At 41.1% G+C, this 21,046-nt stretch overlaps 1 protein-coding gene and 1 pseudogene across 1 annotated transcript in view; one reads left to right on the top strand and one right to left on the bottom strand.

Moving 5' to 3' along the window:
• Positions 1-12,973: 12,973 nt before the first annotated feature.
• LOC103042363 (complement factor I-like) lies at positions 12,974-15,685 on the top strand (annotated as a pseudogene).
• Positions 15,686-17,791: 2,106 nt separating this feature from the next.
• The window catches only part of LOC103042669 (von Willebrand factor A domain-containing protein 7-like), a 52,127-nt gene continuing 48,872 nt past the window's right edge, over positions 17,792-21,046 (bottom strand). The window contains exon 15 of the mRNA XM_049480070.1: positions 17,792-18,818. Coding sequence (XP_049336027.1) covers positions 18,447-18,818 — 372 coding nt within the window. The 3' untranslated portion in view covers positions 17,792-18,446. The remainder of the gene's footprint in view (positions 18,819-21,046) is intronic.

The raw sequence follows: 21,046 nt of genomic DNA on the forward strand, positions 1-21,046 counted from the left end.
TTCTGTGATAGAGTGATCGGAACACATACATGGTTGTCACAAAAAACAGTCATAAAATTTGGTTCTTTCATAAATTTATTATGGGTCTGCTGAAAATGTCACCAAATCTGCTGGGTCAAAAATATACATACAGCAACAAAATTTGTCAATTTTGGTGATGTAGCGAGTTGTGTCAATCAAATTAGCTTCATGTCATGGCCTCTTCACTTCTTGTAAGTGATTCTGATTGACTACAGCTGTTGACTTCTCATGAGCCCATTTAAATAGGGCTCATTTGACCCAGTGATTAGACTCAGCTACAAAAGCTACAATGGGAAAGTCAAAGGAACTCAGTGTGGATCTGAAAAAGCGAATTATTGACTTGAACAAGTCAGGGAAGTCACTTGGAGCCATTTCAAAGCAGCTACAGGTCCCAAGAGCAACTGTGCAGACAATTATACGCAAGTATAAAGTGCATGGAACAGTTGTGTCACTGCCACGATCAGGAAGAAAACGCAAGCTATCACATGCTGCCGAGAGGAGATTGGTCAGGATGGTCAAGAGTCAACCAAGAATCACCAAGAAGCAGGTCTGCAAGGATTTGGAAGCTGATGGAACACAGGTGTCAGTCTCCACAGTCAAGCGTGTTTTACATCGCCATGGACTGAGAGGCTGCCGTGCAAGAAAGAAGCCCTTGCTCCAGAAAAGGCACCTTAAGACTCGGCTGAAGTTTGCTGCTGATCACATGGACAAAGATAAAACCTTCTGGAGGAAAGTTCTCTGGTCAGACGAAACAAAAATTGAGCTGTTTGGCCACAACACCCAGCAATATGTTTGGAGGAGAAAAGGTGAGGCCTTTAATCCCAGGAACACCATGCCTACTGTCAAGCATGGTGGTGGTAGTATTATGCTCTGGGGATGTTTTGCTGCCAGTGGAACTGGTTCTTTGCAGAAAGTAAATGGGATAATGAAGAAGGAGGATTACCTCCAAATTCTGCAGGAAAACTTAAAACCATCAGCCCGAAGGTTGGGTCTTGGGCGCAGTTGGGTGTTCCAACAAGACAATGACCCAAAACACACATCAAAAGTGGTAAAGGAATGGCTAAACCAGGCTAGAATTAAGGTTTTAGAATGGCCTTCCCAAAGTCCTGACTTAAACCCCATTGAGAACATGTGGACAGTGCTAAAGAAACGGGTTCATGCAAGAAAACCATCACATTTAGCTGAACTGCACCAATTCTGTCAAGAAGAGTGGTCAAACATTCGACCTGAAGCTTGCCAGGAGCTTGTGGATGGCTACCAAAAGCGCCTAGTTGCCGTGAAAATGGCCAAGGGACATGTAACCAAATACTAATGTTGCTGTATGTATATTTTTGACCCAGCAGATTTGGTGACATTTTCAGCAGACCCATAATAAATTTATGAAAGAACCAAATTTTATGACTGTTTTTTGTGACAAACATGTATGTGTTCCGATCACTCTATCACAGAAAAATAAGAGTTGTAGAACTTATTGAAAACTCAAGACAGCCATAACATTATGTTTTTTTACAAGTGTATGTAAACTTTTGACCACAACTGTACATATGATATAAATGTAAGTGTTACTCAAACTTCCTACATCTGTGATGTGACTTCATTGTCTGTCTCTGTTGCTCACCTCAGTTGTCTGTTGCTTTGTTCCATTGTCTCTGTTGCTGCCCTCCATTGTCTGTCTCTGATGTTGCTGTCCTTTATTGTCTATCTCTCTACTATTGACATAAATAGATAAGAATTACTTCATTAGGAACACTATCGGTATGGTCATTAAAACTTAAACATGAATTAATAATAATATAAATTGAAGTGTTCTGTCTTATTAAAATCTTCCTATAACTGTGCTGGGACTTCGTTGCCCCCCACACCCCCCCCCCCCCCCCCCCTTCAGCTCGCTGAACTCGGCGCCTGATTGGCTGACAGAGCTCATTTGCATGCCGTCTGGTCTGTGAGGGTCTGCTGATTCATTAGATATGCGTGGATTCGTGGAGCGACCAATAATCCGCTTTTAATAACGCGTTAAAGTTGATATTTTTTTTCTGCCTCAAATTATTTCAAGCACTGTTTGGATATATGTGAGAATTACTGGTGACTGGATTGATGGATTTTCTTAAGTTTGGAGGCGTTTTGAAGGTAAGAGTGTGGGGGAAGTGCTGGAGGGAGTTGGGTGTGTGTCTCGAGTGTCCGGAGGTAAACACAAAGCGAAACACAAGCAGATTTAAACTCTAAACACAGTTCCGTAATCCGGAGAGGCAGACGGTTCGAATGGTGTATAACATGTCCACATTCGATCAAATATGGACGTACGAAAAACGTAAATATGAAAATAATATTTCATAACTTTCATAAACCAGGCATATTTAGCCCCAAATGTTTATTTTCTGAAATGAGATACGGCTAAATAGGCTAGATAACTGAAAAGCTTTAAAATGGCATATTGGGTGTCTACATTGAACCTATAAGTATTCATTAACACAGCCAGATATTAAATATCATATTTTTCTGGTCCGCCGGCGGGCCAGGGCGTGTTAAGAGGTTAACCCCCTTTTTACACCTCTATACTGTATTTTATATATGGCCTTAGGAGCAACAGGCATGTTGAGAGTAAAACACACCCTAGCTTGATCGTCAGAATTGCAAAGTGAGTGACTGAATGTTATTGTCACTTAACCTACATTTCTTAAAAATCAACTAAAATCCAGACTTTGGATTTATCGCAATAATAACAGTAATAATCCGGTGTTACATGTACAGTTATACTTATGGGCTAAGCCGAGCCCGGCACTTTTAACGCAGGGGAGTTGTAAAGAAATAGAAGCCCTGCACTCAGCAGCTTACCGATTTTGGGCCTTTTTTGAACAAGTCACCAATATTTTGGGACAATGTTACCACCGTTTTCTTCCGTTTTCGCTCCTTGTCTTCTTTTTTACCCATTTTCTCAAGTAACTTTCCCCTGATTCTTATTCTTTCCACAAGCTAAGAACAGAAATGGGGGAATTACCGCCACCTACTGGATTGGTGTAAAACAGTCTGAACAAAATGTGTAAAGAGAAACATTAACAATTTTTCTTACTCGTCACTACTCTGGGGGCAGGCGGGGGGGGATTGGGGGGGATTGGGGGGGATTGGGGGGGATCGAACGAACCCTTCGATCCCCCCTGGCTACGGGCCTGAGTTGGGTAAGTAAAGCGCTTCCATTTATTTACAGTAACCTTAGATTTCCAGGGTGCAGCAGCATTAGCATTAGTGGTTAGCATTAGTGGTTAGCACTAGTAAATGCCACCCAACAGCGCTACACTAAAAACCCTGAGTGTTCTGGTAAGCCAGAGCGATATTAGCTTAGCGGTTCATGCCACGTAGCTTATTTTAACACAGTAAACATGCAGACTAAAGTCTGATATACTCACCTTTGAACGGTGAAAGAGCTAGCACTTAGCGCTGTGGTTAGAGGCTAATGCTAATGCTAATACTGCTCCAGTCTCAGTGCTGGAGAACTAAACTGAATCTCCTGTATAACTGTACTTCAGTGGAGTGGCTTTACTGCTCCTTAATACCTGACTGATAGAATTCATACATAAGGAGCACCGGATTATAAGGAGCTCTGATGATTTTTGGGGAAATTAAAGGATTTTAAGTGCAGTTTATAGTGCAAAAAATACTGTAATTAATTTACGATTAAATGTGCAAGTGTAAGGGTCTTAAAACTGTACTTGAAAGGCATTATTTTTTAATATTTTTATTATAAATATAGCTCTAAAGCTCGTACTGAAGAGTATATGAGGATTAGAGCTGAAAGTTTGTGGTGGGGGTAGAGCCGGTCTCTTCTCTGGCAGAGAGCTGAAGAGTCCGGCTGGATGAAGCTGATAAACTGCTCTGGGCTGATAATCCTTATTAAAGTTCTGCAGAGAAACGCTGCACACCCACATATCTGCATCTCAGCCGTTTATTCAGGCTTCACGTGATGTTCGTTAGTATTAAAAGCAGAACTCTGGTGTAAAATGGACTTTTATTGTAGTAAAACATGATAAAAAGTTCTTATCTTTGATGAATAGCACACCTCCCCTCTCCAACAGCATTCAGAGATCCAGACATTTTAACAGTTTCTCCAACAAACAACCTTCAGACTGGGAGATACGGGGCATAACTTTTTACACTGTTATCCAGCTCAAAGTAGCTCCACACCTCCTTACTAGAATCCAAGAAGAGAGTCCTGACATTTAAAACCAGGCATTAATAACTTAAAAAGTGCAAAAGAAGCTTATTAAAAACCACTGTTTACATCCTATAACACTACTAGCTTCAGCTCCGAGCGCCGCCATCACTGTACTGATAATAACATAGACATATATATACATAGACTCCTCATAGCGTAGCAGCCGGCACCAGGAGGCAGGCTATGCGGAGTCTATGTATGTATATGTCTATGTGGCGGGACTCCGAGCTGAATCTAGCATTATGGGATGTATGTTTAACTGCAATAGAAGCACACAACTCCATTATTAGAAATTACAGATCCCTCCCTCACATGAAGTCTGCTCTCTGATCCTGCTGTGTACTGTCTGAGGATCTCAACCAGCAGATCTTTAACTGATCTAGTGGGCGGGGCTCTGGTGGGGGTTGAAGGGTGAGGGGTGGAGCCAGGGTGGTTCTATGCAGGTGTTCTTTTATTGTGAAGTCACTATAAGGGAGGAGCCAAACAGCTCATAAAAGCATATGATTCCTGAGTGTTTTAAGGGGCAGTCAAGACCCAAGTAGAAATAAAAAATCTGGCAGAAAGTGAGTTTTGCTTAATGCAGCTCTGAAAAAAAAATGAAGAGAGCACAGTTTCTGAATTAGTTTCTCTGATTTTGCTATTTATAGGTTTATGTTTGATTAAAATGAACATTGTTGTTTTATTCTATAAACTACAGACAACATTTCTCTCAAATTCCAAATAAAAATATTGTCATTTAGAGCATTTATTTACAGAAAATGAGAAATGGCTGAAATAACAAACAAACAAAAAAAGATGCAGAGCTTTCAGACCTCAAATAATACAAAGAAAACAAGTTCATATTCATAAAGTTTTAAGAGTTCAGAAATAATCAATATTTGGTGGAATAACCCTGGTTTTTAATCACAGTTTTAATTTCATGCATCTTTTCACCATGTTCTCCTCCACCAGTCTTACACACTGCTTTTGGATAACTTTATGCTGCTTTACTCCTGGTGCAAAAATTCAAGCAGTTCAGTTTGGTGGTTTGATGGTTTGTGATCATCCATCTTCCTCTTGATTATATTCCAGAGGTTTTTATTTTGGTAAAATCAAAGAAACTCATCATTTTTAAGTGCTCTCTTATTTGTTTCTTATCTGTTAAATGTGTCCCTTTTAATATAATGTTTACAACTTTTAAATAAAATATCAATCAGTTATGTAAGTTGCAGCAGTATAAAATGTATAATAAATAAAGTATACATTAAAGTTACACATTTAACCAAGTCAAATAAATAGATACCTAAATGTAAAACTGTAGATAGATAGATTAACTCTTGACATATTTTACCAGTTAAATACATTTACAGCAATGTAACAAACAACATCACAAACAGTAATTATATATGATTGAGTTGTTCCATGGATGACCATGTGGTCGTAATGATTTGATACAAGTAATCCATTTAAGGCCAAGACTTTTACAACTGTATTTATTTACTGTATGAATCATTTAATGTATTTCTTGTGTAAACAGAGTGAGAGAGCAATTTTGTTCCTCTTTTCTAAATATTTTATTTACTATATTTATTCAACCATCCATATTTTTCTTAAAACTGGACCAAATTAAATTTTATGTCCCTTTCCACTTTTAAATTTAAAAATGTATTTTTGGGTTAAATATGTCCATCAACACATTGGAAAATTTCTATAATCTGTTTGACTCTTGATTCCATGTTAGATGCAATTAGATGCTTTATTGACACATTACACCAATCAGCCATAACAATAAAACCACCTGCCCCATATCCTGAAGGGCGAGGGAGTATTTAAGGTGGAGGTGTGGATGTAGATTTAATAATACTGTATTTAAAAGTAAATATGATCAGGATTACACTGCTGGTGATGTAAATCATTTATATACCTACAGTGCCATCTGCTGGATACTCCAAACATTACTGCTGATTTCACATTTAACATTTTTATATTTATTAATAAGACAATCATTGTACAGTACAAATTAAATCAGCTATTAAACACATAAAACACACATTTATATTTAAACTGTAAATAACTGAATCCACACCGGGAGTCACTTTATTGCAGCTTAAAGATCCTAAGTATGTTCTGTAGTATGCAAATACATTAAAATTACATTAAATAGTATGTACGAAAACTAAAACTAGTGGTGTAAATCGATTAAAATTAGTAATTGAATTAATCGCAACAATATTCTGTGTTTAACTGTGATTAATCGCACTTGTTCTTCTTTTTGTAGTGGATAACTAAATGTAAATAATAAAATAAAATAATGAATTAAGTAAGAAATATAAAATGCAATAATATTAATATTAGTGGTGTTAATATTAAAATTAAAATACTAGTTTTTACTTGTATGTCTGAGGGGAGATAAAGCTGTAACGTGTGGCTCTGGAATAAAGAATGTATGATGAATTTTATAGAAGAAACTTTTTTTTACTTTATTATAAACATCTCAGCTTGATTTGTAAGAATTTCCTGAATTAGATCTTAATTATCTGAGTATAAAAGAGAGTTTTCACATCTGTAGTTTCTATGATCCGGATCAGTTGATGAGTTTATTTATTTTATATATAAATATATCGTTTGGGCATAAACCTGAACGCACCAAAATGCGCACCAAAAAAACATGCGAGCACATCGTCTTCTCTGATTGGTCAGAGCTGTCTGGCACGAGAGTAAGAAAGTAAATATAGTGAGGAGATTCTGTGTTTCAGTGTGTTTATATGTATATCTGTGAAGCTGAAATGCTGTGGTTTTAAACAGTGTTTTCATTGGAACGTGCAGCACAGATATGAGCAGTGAACACTGTGCAAATGTGCATGCAAAGATTCAAGATTTACAAGAAGAATAATAAAATATAATATAATATAAAATAAGATATACAGAGTTTTACAGTATAACAATATTCACAGTATACTCTTAACTTACACTATAGACAAATATTGCACGGAAAAATGTTAAGTAAGACTGAATAAGTACATGTACGATGCTATATACAGGGGTTGGAGAATGAAACTGAAACACCTGGTTTTAGAGAATAATAATTGATTGTGGTGACGGACAGTTCTGGTGAAACAGGAGAGTTGAGGTGCACATTGAATTCTGCGTGATTTGATCAGCCGTGGTTTTTTTTTTTTGGATACAATCTGGGTTAGCACCCGAACATCCCTTTCAGGCAGCTTCCTCTTACAGCGTCCACAGTTAATCCTGTTGGATGTGGTTGGTTCTTCTTGGTGGTATACAAAGACTTGCTGTCTTGGTCACAGATGCTCCAGCAAGACGTGCACCAACAATTTGTCCTCTTTTGACCTCTGGTATGTCTCCCATAATGTTGTGTGCATTGTAATATTTAGAGCAGAACTGTGCTCTTACCCTGATAATTGAACCTTCACACTCTGCTCTTACTGGTGCAATGTGCAATTAATGAAGATTGAACACCAGGCTGCTCCAATTTAGCCATGAAACCTAAAATCCCACACTAAAATGATGACAGGTGTTTCAGTTTCATTGTCCAACCCCTGTAGATATGCAGATATCTAGAGTGTGTGTGTGGAAGTAAGGAAAGTCTGATAGATGCAGTGTAAAATAAAGTGCAGGATGCAGAGTTTGTACGGGTGTCAGTGGGGAGGGTTGGGCAGAACACTGTTCTACTGGTTGTTCTACAGCCTGGTCGCCTGGGGGAAGAAGGTGTCTCTGAACCTGCTGGTTCTGGTCTTCAAGTTTCTGAGCCTCTTCCACTTGGCAGCTGTGAGAACGGGGAGTGGTTTGGATGGGACGGGTCCTTTATAATCTTTTTGGATTTCCTCAGGCAGCGGTTGGTGTGTAAATCCAAAAGGTTTCAGGTCATGAAGAGTTTCCCAATGACCTGAGTAGTTGAGTAAAGTATGGTTAATAAGGTCTCTATATATCATACTTAATGTTCAGTTTAAATCCCGTCCACTAGATATTTATCCTGCTAAAAGGGGGTTGTGTCCGGCCAAAAATAAAATTCTGCTTTCTAATTGGTCGCCTGACACTGGGCAGAAGTTGAACCCTGGCAGCCACCACTATCTGCAAGAGCAAAGATCACAAATCACTGAAAATCAAACAAAACAGAGCAAAACAAGAACTTTGTACTGTGTGTTTCATTACTTTTACTTTCATTTTAATCTTTTAATCATTATCTGTTTTTTTAAGTGAAATAAAAATTATTTTGTCATTGTTATCTACTAGGTTCCAATTAGAAAGAGAACAATATATATATATATATATATATATATATATATATATATATATATATATATATATATATATATATATATATACACTATCCAATTAGAAAGAGAACAATTTAGAATTAGAATTAGAATTAGAAATACTTTATTGATCCCAGGGGGAAATTACAGTTATTACAGTAACAACCATTTATGTTAAATAATAATCACTCAATCACTCAAAAATTACAATATGTACACATATAAAAATTAGCTGTAATAATAAGTACAAGAACACATACTGTAATTTAGCAGAAAAAAAATAATAATAATAATTATTATAATAATAATAATTAAAATGATTGCACAACCTATTTATTCCAGACATTAATATTGTATTGAGTCTTGTTAATTACTATCGCTTAGTGATAACCGTGAGAGAGGAGTTATAGAGTTTGATGGCGTTCTGTCGTGCATTTAGGATGAATAAGTCTTGCACTGAATGTGCTCCTGTGTCTCATCACAGTGGCATTAAGTGGATGGGAGCCATTATCCATGATGGCCTGCAGCTTAGATAGTATCCTTCTCTCAGACACTGCCATCAGAGAGTCCAGGTCTACACCCACAACATCACTGGCTTTACGGATCAGTTTATTGATTCTGTTGGCGTCTGCCACCCTCAGCCTGCTGCCCCAGCATACAGCAGCATAAAGGATAGCACTTGCCACCACCGACTCATCGAAAATCTTCAGCATAGTCCTGCAGATGTTGAAGGACCTCAGACGCCTCAGAAAATAGAGACGACTTTGGCCTTTTTTGTAGAGGGCGTCAGTATTCTTAGCCCAGTCCAGTTTATTATCAATGTGCACACCCAGGTATTTATAGTCCTCTACAGTGTCCACGTTGACCCCCCTGATGGAAACCGGGACCAACTGGGCTTTGTCTCTCCTCAGATCCACCACCAGTTCCTTTGTCTTCATAACATTGAGCTGCAGATGGTTTAGCTCACACCACTTAACAAAGTCATCCACTGTTGCCCTGTACTCCTCCTCATCACCCCTGCTGATACATCCAGCGGAGTCATCAGAAAACTTCTGAAGGTGACAAGTATCAGTGCAATAGTTGAAGTCCGTGGTGTAGAGGGTGAAGAGGAAGGGAGAGAGGACGGTTCCCTGCGGAGCTCCAGTATTGCTGACCACTCTGTCTGACACACAGTGATGCAGGCGTACATACTGAGGTCTGCCAGTCAGGTAGTCAACAATCCAAGACACGAGGGGGGCATCTACCTGAATCATTTTCAACTTGTCACCCAGAAGAGCAGGCTGGATGGTATTAAATGCACTTGAGAAGTCAAAAAACATGACCCTCACAGTGCTAGCTGGCTTATCCAGGTGAGCATAGACTCGGTTAAGCAGATAGATGATAGCATCCTCCGCTCCTAGAAGAGGTTGATAGGCGAACTGGAGTGGGTCAAGAAGTGGCTGGACCATGGGCCGGAGCTGATCCAGGACAAGTCTCTCCATAGTCTTCATGATGTGGGATGTCAGTGCTACAGGCCTGTAGTCCTTGATGTCACTGGGCCGCGGCACCTTCGGCACAGGAACAATGCAGGACGTTTTCCACATCACAGGGACCCTTTGGAGACTCAGGCTCATGTTAAAGACATATTCCAGGACTCCACAAAGTTGAGTGGCACAGGCTTTAAGCACCTTGGGAAGAACCCCGTCCGGGCCTGCAGCCTTGTTCGTGTGGAGTCTCATCAGTTGTCTTCTCACCTGGTCAGCAGTGAGACTCACTGTAGAGGTAAAGGTAAATGGTGGGGGAGGAGAGGATATGTGAAGTTGACTATCACAGAATGAGGAAAGGCTATCAGGAAGGGGAGGGAGGGGGGGTGGAGTAGGCTGTTGAGGCCCAGCAGCAGAGGAGCCAGCTATGGAACTGCCAGTCGGCTGTAAACAAAGCAGATTTTATCGCCTCTTACGCAAATCATCTGGCCTTACAACTGCTTGCCCTGACTGAAACTTGGATCAAACCTGAAAACACTGTTACTCCGGCGGCTCTTTCCAATAATTATTCCTTCTCCCATACTTTTCGTCTCTCAGGACGAGGAGGTGGAACTGGCCTATTAATCACTAATGGCTTAAAACATACTCCACTATTACCTGCGAACTCATACAATTCATTTGAGTATCATGCCACACTGGTTAATACTCCAGCAAAACTTGCCATTATTGTTATCTACCGTCCTCCTGGACAAATGGGCGAGTTCACACACGAACTCGACATGCTACTGTCTTCTATCCCTGAGCAAGATTGTCCCATGCTCATTCTAGGGGATATGAACATCCACAACGACAGTACCAACTTTACAGACTTCTCATCCCTCATGCAGTCTTTCGAACTGGAGCAGGTCCCCAGCCCTCCAACACATAAAGCTGGCAAACATCTAGACCTGATCTACACTCATAACTGTGACACCGACTCTTTAACTGTCACTCCTTTGCACCTCTCGGATCACTACTTCATGAAACTCAATATTCATATTTCAAACAAACCCACGGCTACTCCTACTACGGTCTCGTTCCGCCGAAATCTACGAGATATCTCAGCAGACCAGTTCTCCTCGCTGGTGACTGACAACATGCCCCCACCATGCTAATTTTCATCACTCAATGTAAATGATGCCACCGATACTCTCTGCTCCACACTAAGCTGCTGTTTGGACAACCTCTGCCCTCTTACATCTCGAGCCATTAGCTCTAGCAAACCGCAGCCATGGCTAAAAAATAACTCACCGAGGGAACTACGCTCCAAACTCCGAGCTGCCGAAAGAAAATGGCATAAAAAACAAAAACAAGCAGACCTAAAAAACTACCAACTGCTCCTGGCTTCCTTCTCAGCCAGCATCACAACTGCTAAAGCTGAATTTTATCACAATAAATTCAGCTCCCTCACAGACTCCCGGAAACTATTTGCTACATTTAAATCACTACTCAACCCTCCTCCTCCTCCTCCGGCTACATGCCTTACTGCTGAAACACTTGCATCATTCTTTACTGGGAAAGTGGCAGCTATCAGCAACCAGTTTACTGATGTAACATGTAGCAGTCCTACTACATGCTCTGCAGCCCGGTGTCCCTCCACCGAAGGCGTTGCGCTCTCCTCGTTCACTTCTCTCACTGAGACCGAGACACTAGCTCTCCTAACATGTAGCCGTCCTACTACGTGTCCGCTTGACCCAATTCCCTCAAACTTATTACAAACCATCGCACCTGCAATCATTCCGGCTATCACTCACACGATCAATGCCTCTTTAACTTCTGGTGTTTTCCCAACTGCTTTCAAACAAGCACATTTGACACCACTGCTTAAAAAGCCTTCTCTCAACCCCGCCCAGGTTGATAACTACAGACCGGTCTCACTACTACCCTTTCTCTCTAAAACACTCGAGAGAGCAGTTTTAAATCAGGTCTCTGGCTTCCTCTCCCAGAATGACCTCCTGGACCAGAACCAATCTGGATTCAAAAAAGGACACTCTACCGAGACGGCTCTGTTGTCTGTGACTGAAGTGTTGAAAACTGCCAGAGCTGCAGGTCAGTCCTCAGTGCTCATTCTGCTGGACCTCTCAGCCGCATTTGACACAGTCAACCATGACTTCCTCCTAACTATACTCTCAAACATGGGGATCTCAGACAATGTGCTGTCATGGTTCAGATCAGACCTCACTGGGCGCTCGTTCAAGGTGTCGTGGCAAGGACAGCTGTCCTCAGCCCACTCCCTATCCACTGGGGTTCCCCAGGGTTCGGTACTGGGTCCCCAAAAATTAATGGATATACATTAGAAAAGAGTAAAAGTACACCAACGAGTCAACACATAGTGTAATAAAATCTCGATAGATCAACACATTCACAACCCAGAGAGAACGAGAGAGAGAGAGAGAGAAACTAAAGCCAGTCGAGGGACCGAGAGAACTCCTCAGACTTCATCCAAGCAGTTATACATTCATGCAAATGACATTTGATTGGACAGAACTCATCAATATGATTATGCAGCAGAGTCCAGTTAACAGCTTGTTGTCCAGTTTTAATGACATGATCCGCTCCAGCCTGTCTGAGCAACAAGTTGTTCAGCTCTGTGTCCTCATGAACACAGCAGACAGTCCTTGTGTTTCAAACAGTCCTTAAGTGTCCTTAAGTCTGTGAGAAGATGAAACGGAGGAAAAGAGTGGATGGAAAGATCAAACGACCTCCAAAGCCTTGTCTCATTGTGACAGTTAAAAGAGAGCACAGTTCATAAGGTTATTTAGTGAATTATTAAGTGCACAGTAAAAATAATAACTTTATATATAAATGTATAAAACATTTAAGAATAAGAGTGTGAAGGTGTGGTGCCAACTCACTGTTGATTTTAGTATTTAGATCTTCCCTCCTCTTCGAGTTTTTTGGTCTGTATTGACAAAAGTTAATGATTTGTGGAACCCAGTGGCGCTGTGCCAGAGACAACACAGACAGAGAGATGAGTCCACAACACAGGGAACGCACAAAAAAGAAAGAGAAAGAGAGAAAGCGAGAGAGGAAGAAACATGAAGATCCCTCTCAGCCTGCTCCTTATTCTTCTGCTCCAGCAGAGTGGGTATACCGAGAGACCGCAACAACCTGTAAATGCCCCCCCTGAGCGTCTGTCCCTGGAGTGTTTACAGAGGAACTACACTCGCCTGTCCTGCTCTAAAGTGTTCTGCCTGCCGTGGCAGCGCTGCATCTCTGGGAAGTGTGTGTGTAAGCTGCCGTATCAGTGCCCACGCCCGGGCATCGCCGTGTGCGGACTGAACCAAAAAATGCACTGGTCCTTTTGCCAAGCACAAGCCATCGCCTGCAGAGACAGCGAACCTGTGTTCTCTCACTACGGCACAAACTGCAAAGATGTTTTTGAGGTACAGCTACACAAGTTCGGCGATAACGAGGTGGTCCAGGTAAAAACTGCCAAAGGGAAAGCTCTGGTGTGTGCAAGTCAACAGTGGAACATGGCTGCAGCAAACGTCATCTGTCGCCATCAGAAACAACATGCCTGGGGTGCGGCTGCTTTCAAGAAGGTGAAGAAAAGCGAACTTCAGAGAACACGTTTGTGGTTGTCTCAGTGCATGAGTGTGAGATGTACAGGGTCTGAGCTCTCCCTGGCCGAGTGCACCCTCTATGCTCCTCAGAGTGTGGAGAATGTCGAAGTTGTCGCAGTAAAGTGCTACACGGAGCCGACAAATGGGTCGAGACAGAACGAGTGTCCAGAGTTCACCTGTGTGAACCGCAAGTGTATTGCGTGGAAACACACCTGCGATGGAACGGATCACTGTGGAGATAACAGTGACGAGATGTGCTGTAAGAGTTGCACAAATGGGTTCCACTGTAAGTCTGGAGTGTGCATCCCATCCCATGCAGTACAGGACGGTGTTCGAGACTGTCTTGGAGGAGAGGACGAAGTTCACACTGACGAGAAGAACAACACAGGCACTGATGCTGGGAGATATCCAGTATACTCAAACCCACTGGGAGATATCCAGTATACTCGGAACTACAAGGAGAATCAGCTGGAATGCGGCATCCCGAACATGGAGTACGTCTACAGGACGGAGGAAGAGAACGGGCACAGACGCAGAAAGCGAGTGGTGGGTGGAGAAGAGACTCTGCCAACTCAGATCCAGTGGCAGGTGGCAATACAGGAGGCTGACAGGATCACCTGTGGGGGCGTGTACCTCGGGGGCTGTTGGGTCCTGACCGCTGCTCGCTGTGTCAAGCCGAAACCTCAGAACTTTAAGGTGAAGTTCTCCCTGTGGAAGAAGCACTTCAGGCAGCAAACGTCTGACATAGCTCGAGTGAAGAACATCATCATCCACGAGGACTACAACTCCAGAACCCACCAGAACGACATAGCGCTGGTGCAGCTGGAGCAGGTGTCCCTCGAGAACAAGTGTTTACACCCCAACCCTGCGGTCAGGGCAGTGTGTTTGCCATGGTCTCCTCTGCAGTTCCAGCCCGGGGACAACTGCACCATCTCTGGATGGGGAAAGAACAGAGAGGGACGCAGCACCAACATCCTGAATTGGGCCAACGTGACTATTATTGCAGGTTGCAGTCAGTACCACTCCGGGCGGATCTCTGAGGGAATGGAGTGTGCCGGGGATTTGAGCGGTAGCGTGGACTTCTGTCAGGGGGACACCGGAGGTCCTCTGGTGTGTGAAGACGCCAGCGGCTTGTCCTTTGTGTGGGGCATCATGAGCTGGGGGGAAAAGTGCGGGGAGGCCAATTACCCTGGTGTTTACACTAAAGTGTCCCACTATTTTGAATGGATCCGTTTCCACACCGGCTGGTCTGCAGTTACCAAGTTCAACCACTGAGGAAGAACATGAGTTTCCAGAGCAGGATCCCAACATAACCTTGCTTAATACAGCTGTTCTTAACCCGGGGGAAACAACAGCAGGACCGGAGGGTCGGTTTCCAGCAAAGTTTGCTAAACACACTTAAAGGAGACTTTAAAAAAACATGATAAAAAGTTCTTATCTACACCTCCGTTCTCCCACAGCGTTCAGAGATCCAGAAATTTTAACAGTTTATCCAACAAACACCCTTCAGACTGGGAGATACGGGGCATAATTTACTCTGATAAATCACTTTTTACACCATTATCCAGCTCAAAGTAGCTCCACACCTCCTTACTAGAATCTAGAGAGCCCTGATATTTAAAACCAGGCATTAATAACTTAAAAAGTGCTTAAAAAGAAGATTCTTAAAAAACACTGAACTGAAAATAACATAGACTCCACATAGCATAACGTAGGCAGCCGGCGCCAGGCTTTGTGGAGTCTATGTATATATATATATATATATATATATATATATATATATATATATGTCTATGTCATTATCAGTACAGTGATGGCGGTGCTCGGAGCTGAAGCTAGTGTTATAGAACATTTATCAGCAGTCCTACTATAAACTAAAATTATTGTATCCGAAGGTTTGGGGAAATAAAATGACTTGTTTAGAGTGAACAATAAGGACAGTTTTTAAAATAAACCAATATAAAGTTTAAAGACTTAAATGTGTTGTATTACTGTGTTTTTTTTTTAACAAACCAACATGTTAAACAAAGCAAACTTGCATATCAAATCTGAACACTGCAAATTGCAATGTGTAAAAATAAAAGCAAAAATGTGTTCCTCTGAAGTAATAAAACAGACCAGTCCTGCTTAAAATTTGTGTAAATGTTTCCTAAACTTTAAAAAACACTTTTATTGTGGTAATTTCTGCCTCTGCAGCTCCTCTCAGGTTCAGCTGTGCTATAGGTGAGGATGATGGTTTTGTGTATTTTGGTACACAGATACTCACAATATGCAGCTGATGTCCAACCATCTGCTCTCCCTTTTTCCCCGCCCCTAAACCCATACATCACCCAGTGCCCTTCCCAAACTAGCCTTCTCATTTTTAAGCATTTTTAAGCAAAAATCAGGGGGTTTAAATACACTTTAAGACAAAATAATGCCTTTTGAAGTCTGCAGAGTATGTCAAATATTCATGGAGTGAATCAGTACACTGACATATAACCTTGAATTCTGTTTTTAGTTTTTGCAAAATATAAACTTAATTTTTAGAGCGTATGTAGATGTTTTGGTGGTCTGTCCATTTTAAAAAACGGGTAGAAGTCTAGATTGTGTATAGTAGCAACCAAAAGCATTATGTACTGTTGATTTTATTCATTTTAATTTTAAAATATTCTATTTGTCTAATCAGTTTATGTTAAATGTAATAACAGAGTTCAGTAGAGCGGCAAGTGCTGTGGAGAGCTGGTATTACGGGAATTGCTGTGTACTGTGAACTGTGTGTGTGTGCGCTGATTGTCTGTGTGTGTGTGTGTGTGTGTGTGTGCTCTGATTGTGCAAGTTTTCCCAGAATGAAGAGATGTGTACATTTTATTGTAGATACATTTTAACTGTAAGTGACATAATCTAAAATAAATCCAGAAAATCACAGTTTTATTTCTAAATTATTATTTAGAATTGTATTGCTAAAAATAAGTATTTGATCAACAACCAGCCAACCAGCAAGAGTTCTGGCTCTAACAGACCTTTAAACATATCAGTCCAAACTGTCTGAGCTCATCTTTATCAGGTTTATTCAGAGAATGATCATATAAAATAAAAATAAAACAATATACAAAAATCACATGCAGCCCTGAATATAATAACTGATCAATAAAAATGAAAACCAGTCTCTACCCCGTTGTTGTACCTTTTAAACAGCATAATTTATCATGGTGTACTGCTGAAAATAATCCTTCATCAGTTTCTAACAGACATAGAAATAATACAGAACATAAAAATGTTATTTTTAATACTTAATCAACAAACTGTGAGGATAAAAAGGATAAAACTGTAAATTCCTTCATGGATTAACCTGCATTAAACATTTGTTTAACAGAAGAAACAGAAAAACTCGTCAATTTAGTCAGTTTTTAAGAAGTACAATTATTAAAAAAATTAAAAGCAATAAGCTTAAAATAATTTTGGTAACACTTTAATTAATAAGTGTAATTAATTAAAAGTACTTATGACAGAATGTATCGACTAATTATTAACTGACTGTAGTTAAGACATAATACGTAATTTTTTTTAACTAATTAAAAAAATAATTTCATTACTTTTCACAACATGTTTAAGCAGTAAATTTTATTAATGTTAAATAGTGTCTTGACTACTGTCTTTTAATATTAATGAGTTCAGACCAGGGGTGGGCGATATAGCCCGAAAACTATATAATGATATTTCATGGTATTTTTAAGATATGACAAAACACTGAATTAACTACTGCAACAAAATGAAAATTAAATTCTATTATTGCATATGATATAATATTGCACACCCCTATAACAGAGATATAAAAAATACAAGAATTTTATCATGCTGAATGTAATGATACTAATAATAATGCTCTTCAAATATCTCTAGTAGATATATAATGGGGAAATGAGAACAGTGTGAATTTTTCTTTTGCTAAAAACAGTATAAAAGTAGAACCCTGATGTGATAATTAGGGGTGGGTGATATGGCTCCATATTTCAGGGTATAATATTATAGTTCACCATATTGAAAAATGTTGGTGATATTATTGCGTACAATATGATATGGCACACCCCTAGATGTGTTACTTAAGTAAAATTGAACAATGTTAGCTAATGTTATATGTACTGTTAATTGTAATGTGTTACCATTAATTTGTCATTGTTGATTGACGTGTAGTAATATCAACAGTGTCCAAAAAAGCAAAACAATTACAGGAAATTTAGAAAAAAACTGAAAATAACTGAAAATATTATTAAAGACAGTGGATTTACACTCTGCTTTACTTCACAGATCTTCAGATATTATATAGAAATAGAAGTAAAATGATGCATCAGTGTGGTTTTAATTTCTTATATAAAAATATGTTTTTTTTTTTTTTTTTGCTGTATGGTAACACCAATGAGGTGTCTCCCGGGGAGACAATTTTTATATGCCATATAAATGCTTTCACACCACAGTTAGTTCTGACCCAGCGATGTGATTGGCTGAGAGGCTTTCTATGAGTACCGTTATCAGCCAGTAATGCACTGTAACTGAAGCTCTCCATGTATTACTATACTGCCACATACAGTACAGGTAACCTAGCAAGGATGCAGCGCTTACAAACCAAACTACAAACAGAGCAGCAATGGAACTATTTTAACTGATGGAGTTTTTATAACCAACAGATCCTCCTCTTTCTCCTCCTCTTTAACTCTTTAGAATCTTTCAATAATCAGTGATATTGAACAATGAACTGTGATATAATCACAATAATACACTCGAGGTTTGTGCTATAACCTGTAATATTGGCACTGCGCCTATGACCGCAGCACTGCATTGCCAATATTACATATTATAGCACGAACCTCGAGTGTATTATTGCTTAAGTACAGAACTGTGACGCAGTCAGAACCTCCTAGCTGAGTGTAAAGCTACTGATGAGTAGAGTTAGTCCACTGAGCCACAGACTGAGCTCCAGGCCAGCAGGGGGCGCCACTGCGGCGGACACGGCGAGTCTCAGGAAGACGTAGTTGGTGGTGGTTAGCTCCTGATCCGTCACGGCGATGGTGAGGACGTGCTCGGTTCCGGCCGTGGCGTTAGCCGAGACGTTGAACACCACGACGCCGGCGGAGTATCCATTGACCGCCGGCAGGATGGGGGAGAACAGCATGAGGTCCTGGCCGGTGTTTTTGACGTAGGTGAGGAAGCTTTTCGTATTTGTGCTTGTCTTCAGAACGAACCCAACGGTGAAAATCTGCCCTGCAGACAACGTGGTGTTTCTCAAAACCTGAGGAGGAGAACAGAGTTCCAGTTCTTTATCCAGATCTTTAGAAATAAAGTGCAGAAAAGCTTCTAAATGAGAATTAAAGCTGGATGCTAAAAATACGTTTGTGTACATCCTTTTCGATATGTGCTGTAGGAGTGTAAGAAAATATTGCACCGTATCATATAAAACACAGTGTAGATTATTAGTGTAGATGTAAAGATTGGTGTCAGAAGTGGTTCTTTCGGCATTGTGTTTAAACCCCACCCACTAGGAGCCAAACAACAAACAGACAAGCGCAGATACCAAACATACAATATATTAAATAAGGGGTCATGCGTATAAAAATAGTCAGGGACAGGCAGGGTCAATAACAAAATGGCAGCATAAACCAACAACATAGCAGACTGAGCAGGCAAGAGGTCATAAACAGGAAATCCACAACAGGGCAAGTAGGGCAAGGAAAAGGAATGGTCAAAAATACAAAAATAGGTCAAAACTGAAACAGCTAACAATAAACAAAGGGGCCAGGCAAAAGAGTAGTTGAGGAAGCACAAAGGGTCGTAAACAAAAGGTCAAACAACAAAGGAAACGAGCGAAGATTGAGTGAAAACAGGGGCTATTTATACTAATGAGTCCAGGTGTGAGTAATCTCAGTAGAACGGTGAGCCAGATCTGGCATGTCCGGGGGTTATGTGCAGGTGCATCTTGGGAAAAAGAGTCTTTAGAGTCTTTACAGCAGTGTTAGTAGTGTTAGGTGTAAAAGACTCACAGTGATGGAGTTGGTGGAGGCTCTGTATCGGGTGCAGGATTGTCTCTGAACTCTGAGGGATTAGTAGTGTTAGGTGTAAAAGACTCACAGTGATGGAGGTGGTGTAGGCTCTGTATCGGGTGGAGGACTGTCTCTGAACTCTGAGGGATTAGTAGTGTTAGGTGGTAAAGACTCACAGTGATGGAGATGGTGGAGGCTCTGTATCGGGTGGAGGATTGTCTCTGAACTCTGAGGGATTAGTAGTGTTAGGTGTAAAAGACTCACAGTGATGGAGGTGGTGTAGGCTCTGTATCGGGTGGAGGACTGTCTCTGAACTCTGAGGGATTAGTAGTGTTAGGTGGTAAAGACTCACAGTGATGGAGATGGTGGAGGCTCTGTATCGGGTGGAGGATTGCCTCTGAACTCTGAGGGATTAGTAGTGTTAGGTGGTAAAGACTCACAGTGATGGAGATGGTGGAGGCTCTGTATCGGGTGGAGCACTCTGAACTCTGAGGGATTAGTAGTACTAGGTGGTAAAGACTCACAGTGATGGAGATGGTGGGGGCTCTGTATCGGGTGGAGGACTGTCTCTGAACTCTGAGGGATTAGTAGTGTTAGGTGTAAAAGACTCACAGTGATGGAGATGGTGGAGGCTCTGTATCGGGTGGAGGATTGTCTCTGAACTCTGAGGGATTAGTAGTGTTAAGTGTAAAGACTCACAGTGATTGAGATGGTGGAGGCTCTGTATCGGGTGGAGGACTGTCTCTGAACTCTGAGGGATTAGTAGTATTAGGTGTAAAGACTCACAGTGATGGAGATGGTGGAGGCTCTGTATCGGGTGGAGGATTGTCTCTGAACTCTGAGGGATTAGTAGTATTAGGTGTAAAGACTCAGTGATGGAGATGGTGGAGGCTCTGTATCGGGTGGAGGACTGTCTCTGAACTCTGAGGGATTAGTAGTGTTAGGTGTAAAGACTCACAGTGAGGGAGATGGTGGAGGCTCTGTATCGGGTGGAGGACTGTCTCTGAACTCTGAGGGATTAGTAGTGTTAGGTGTAAAAGACTCACAGTGATGGAGGTGGTGTAGGCTCTGTATCGGGTGGAGGACTGTCTCTGAACTCTGAGGGATTAGTAGTGTTAGGTGTTAAAGACTCACAGTGATGGAGATGGTGGGGGCTCTGTATCGGGTGGAGGACTGTCTGAACTCTGAGGGATTAGTAGTGTTAGGTGGTAAAGACTCACAGTGATGGAGATGGTGGAGGCTCTGTATCAGGTGGAGCACTCTGAACTCTGAGGGATTAGTAGTGTTAGGTGGTAAAGACTCACAGTGATGGAGATGGTGGAGGCTCTGTATCGGGTGGAGGATTGTCTCTGAACTCTGAGGGATTAGTAGTGTTAGGTGTAAAGACTCACAGTGATTGAGATGGTGGAGGCTCTGTATCGGGTGGAGGACTGTCTCTGAACTCTGAGGGATTAGTAGTATTAGGTGTAAAGACTCACAG

This window comes from Astyanax mexicanus, chromosome 6 (genome assembly GCF_023375975.1).
Source record: "Astyanax mexicanus isolate ESR-SI-001 chromosome 6, AstMex3_surface, whole genome shotgun sequence".
NCBI lineage: Eukaryota > Metazoa > Chordata > Actinopteri > Characiformes > Acestrorhamphidae > Astyanax > Astyanax mexicanus.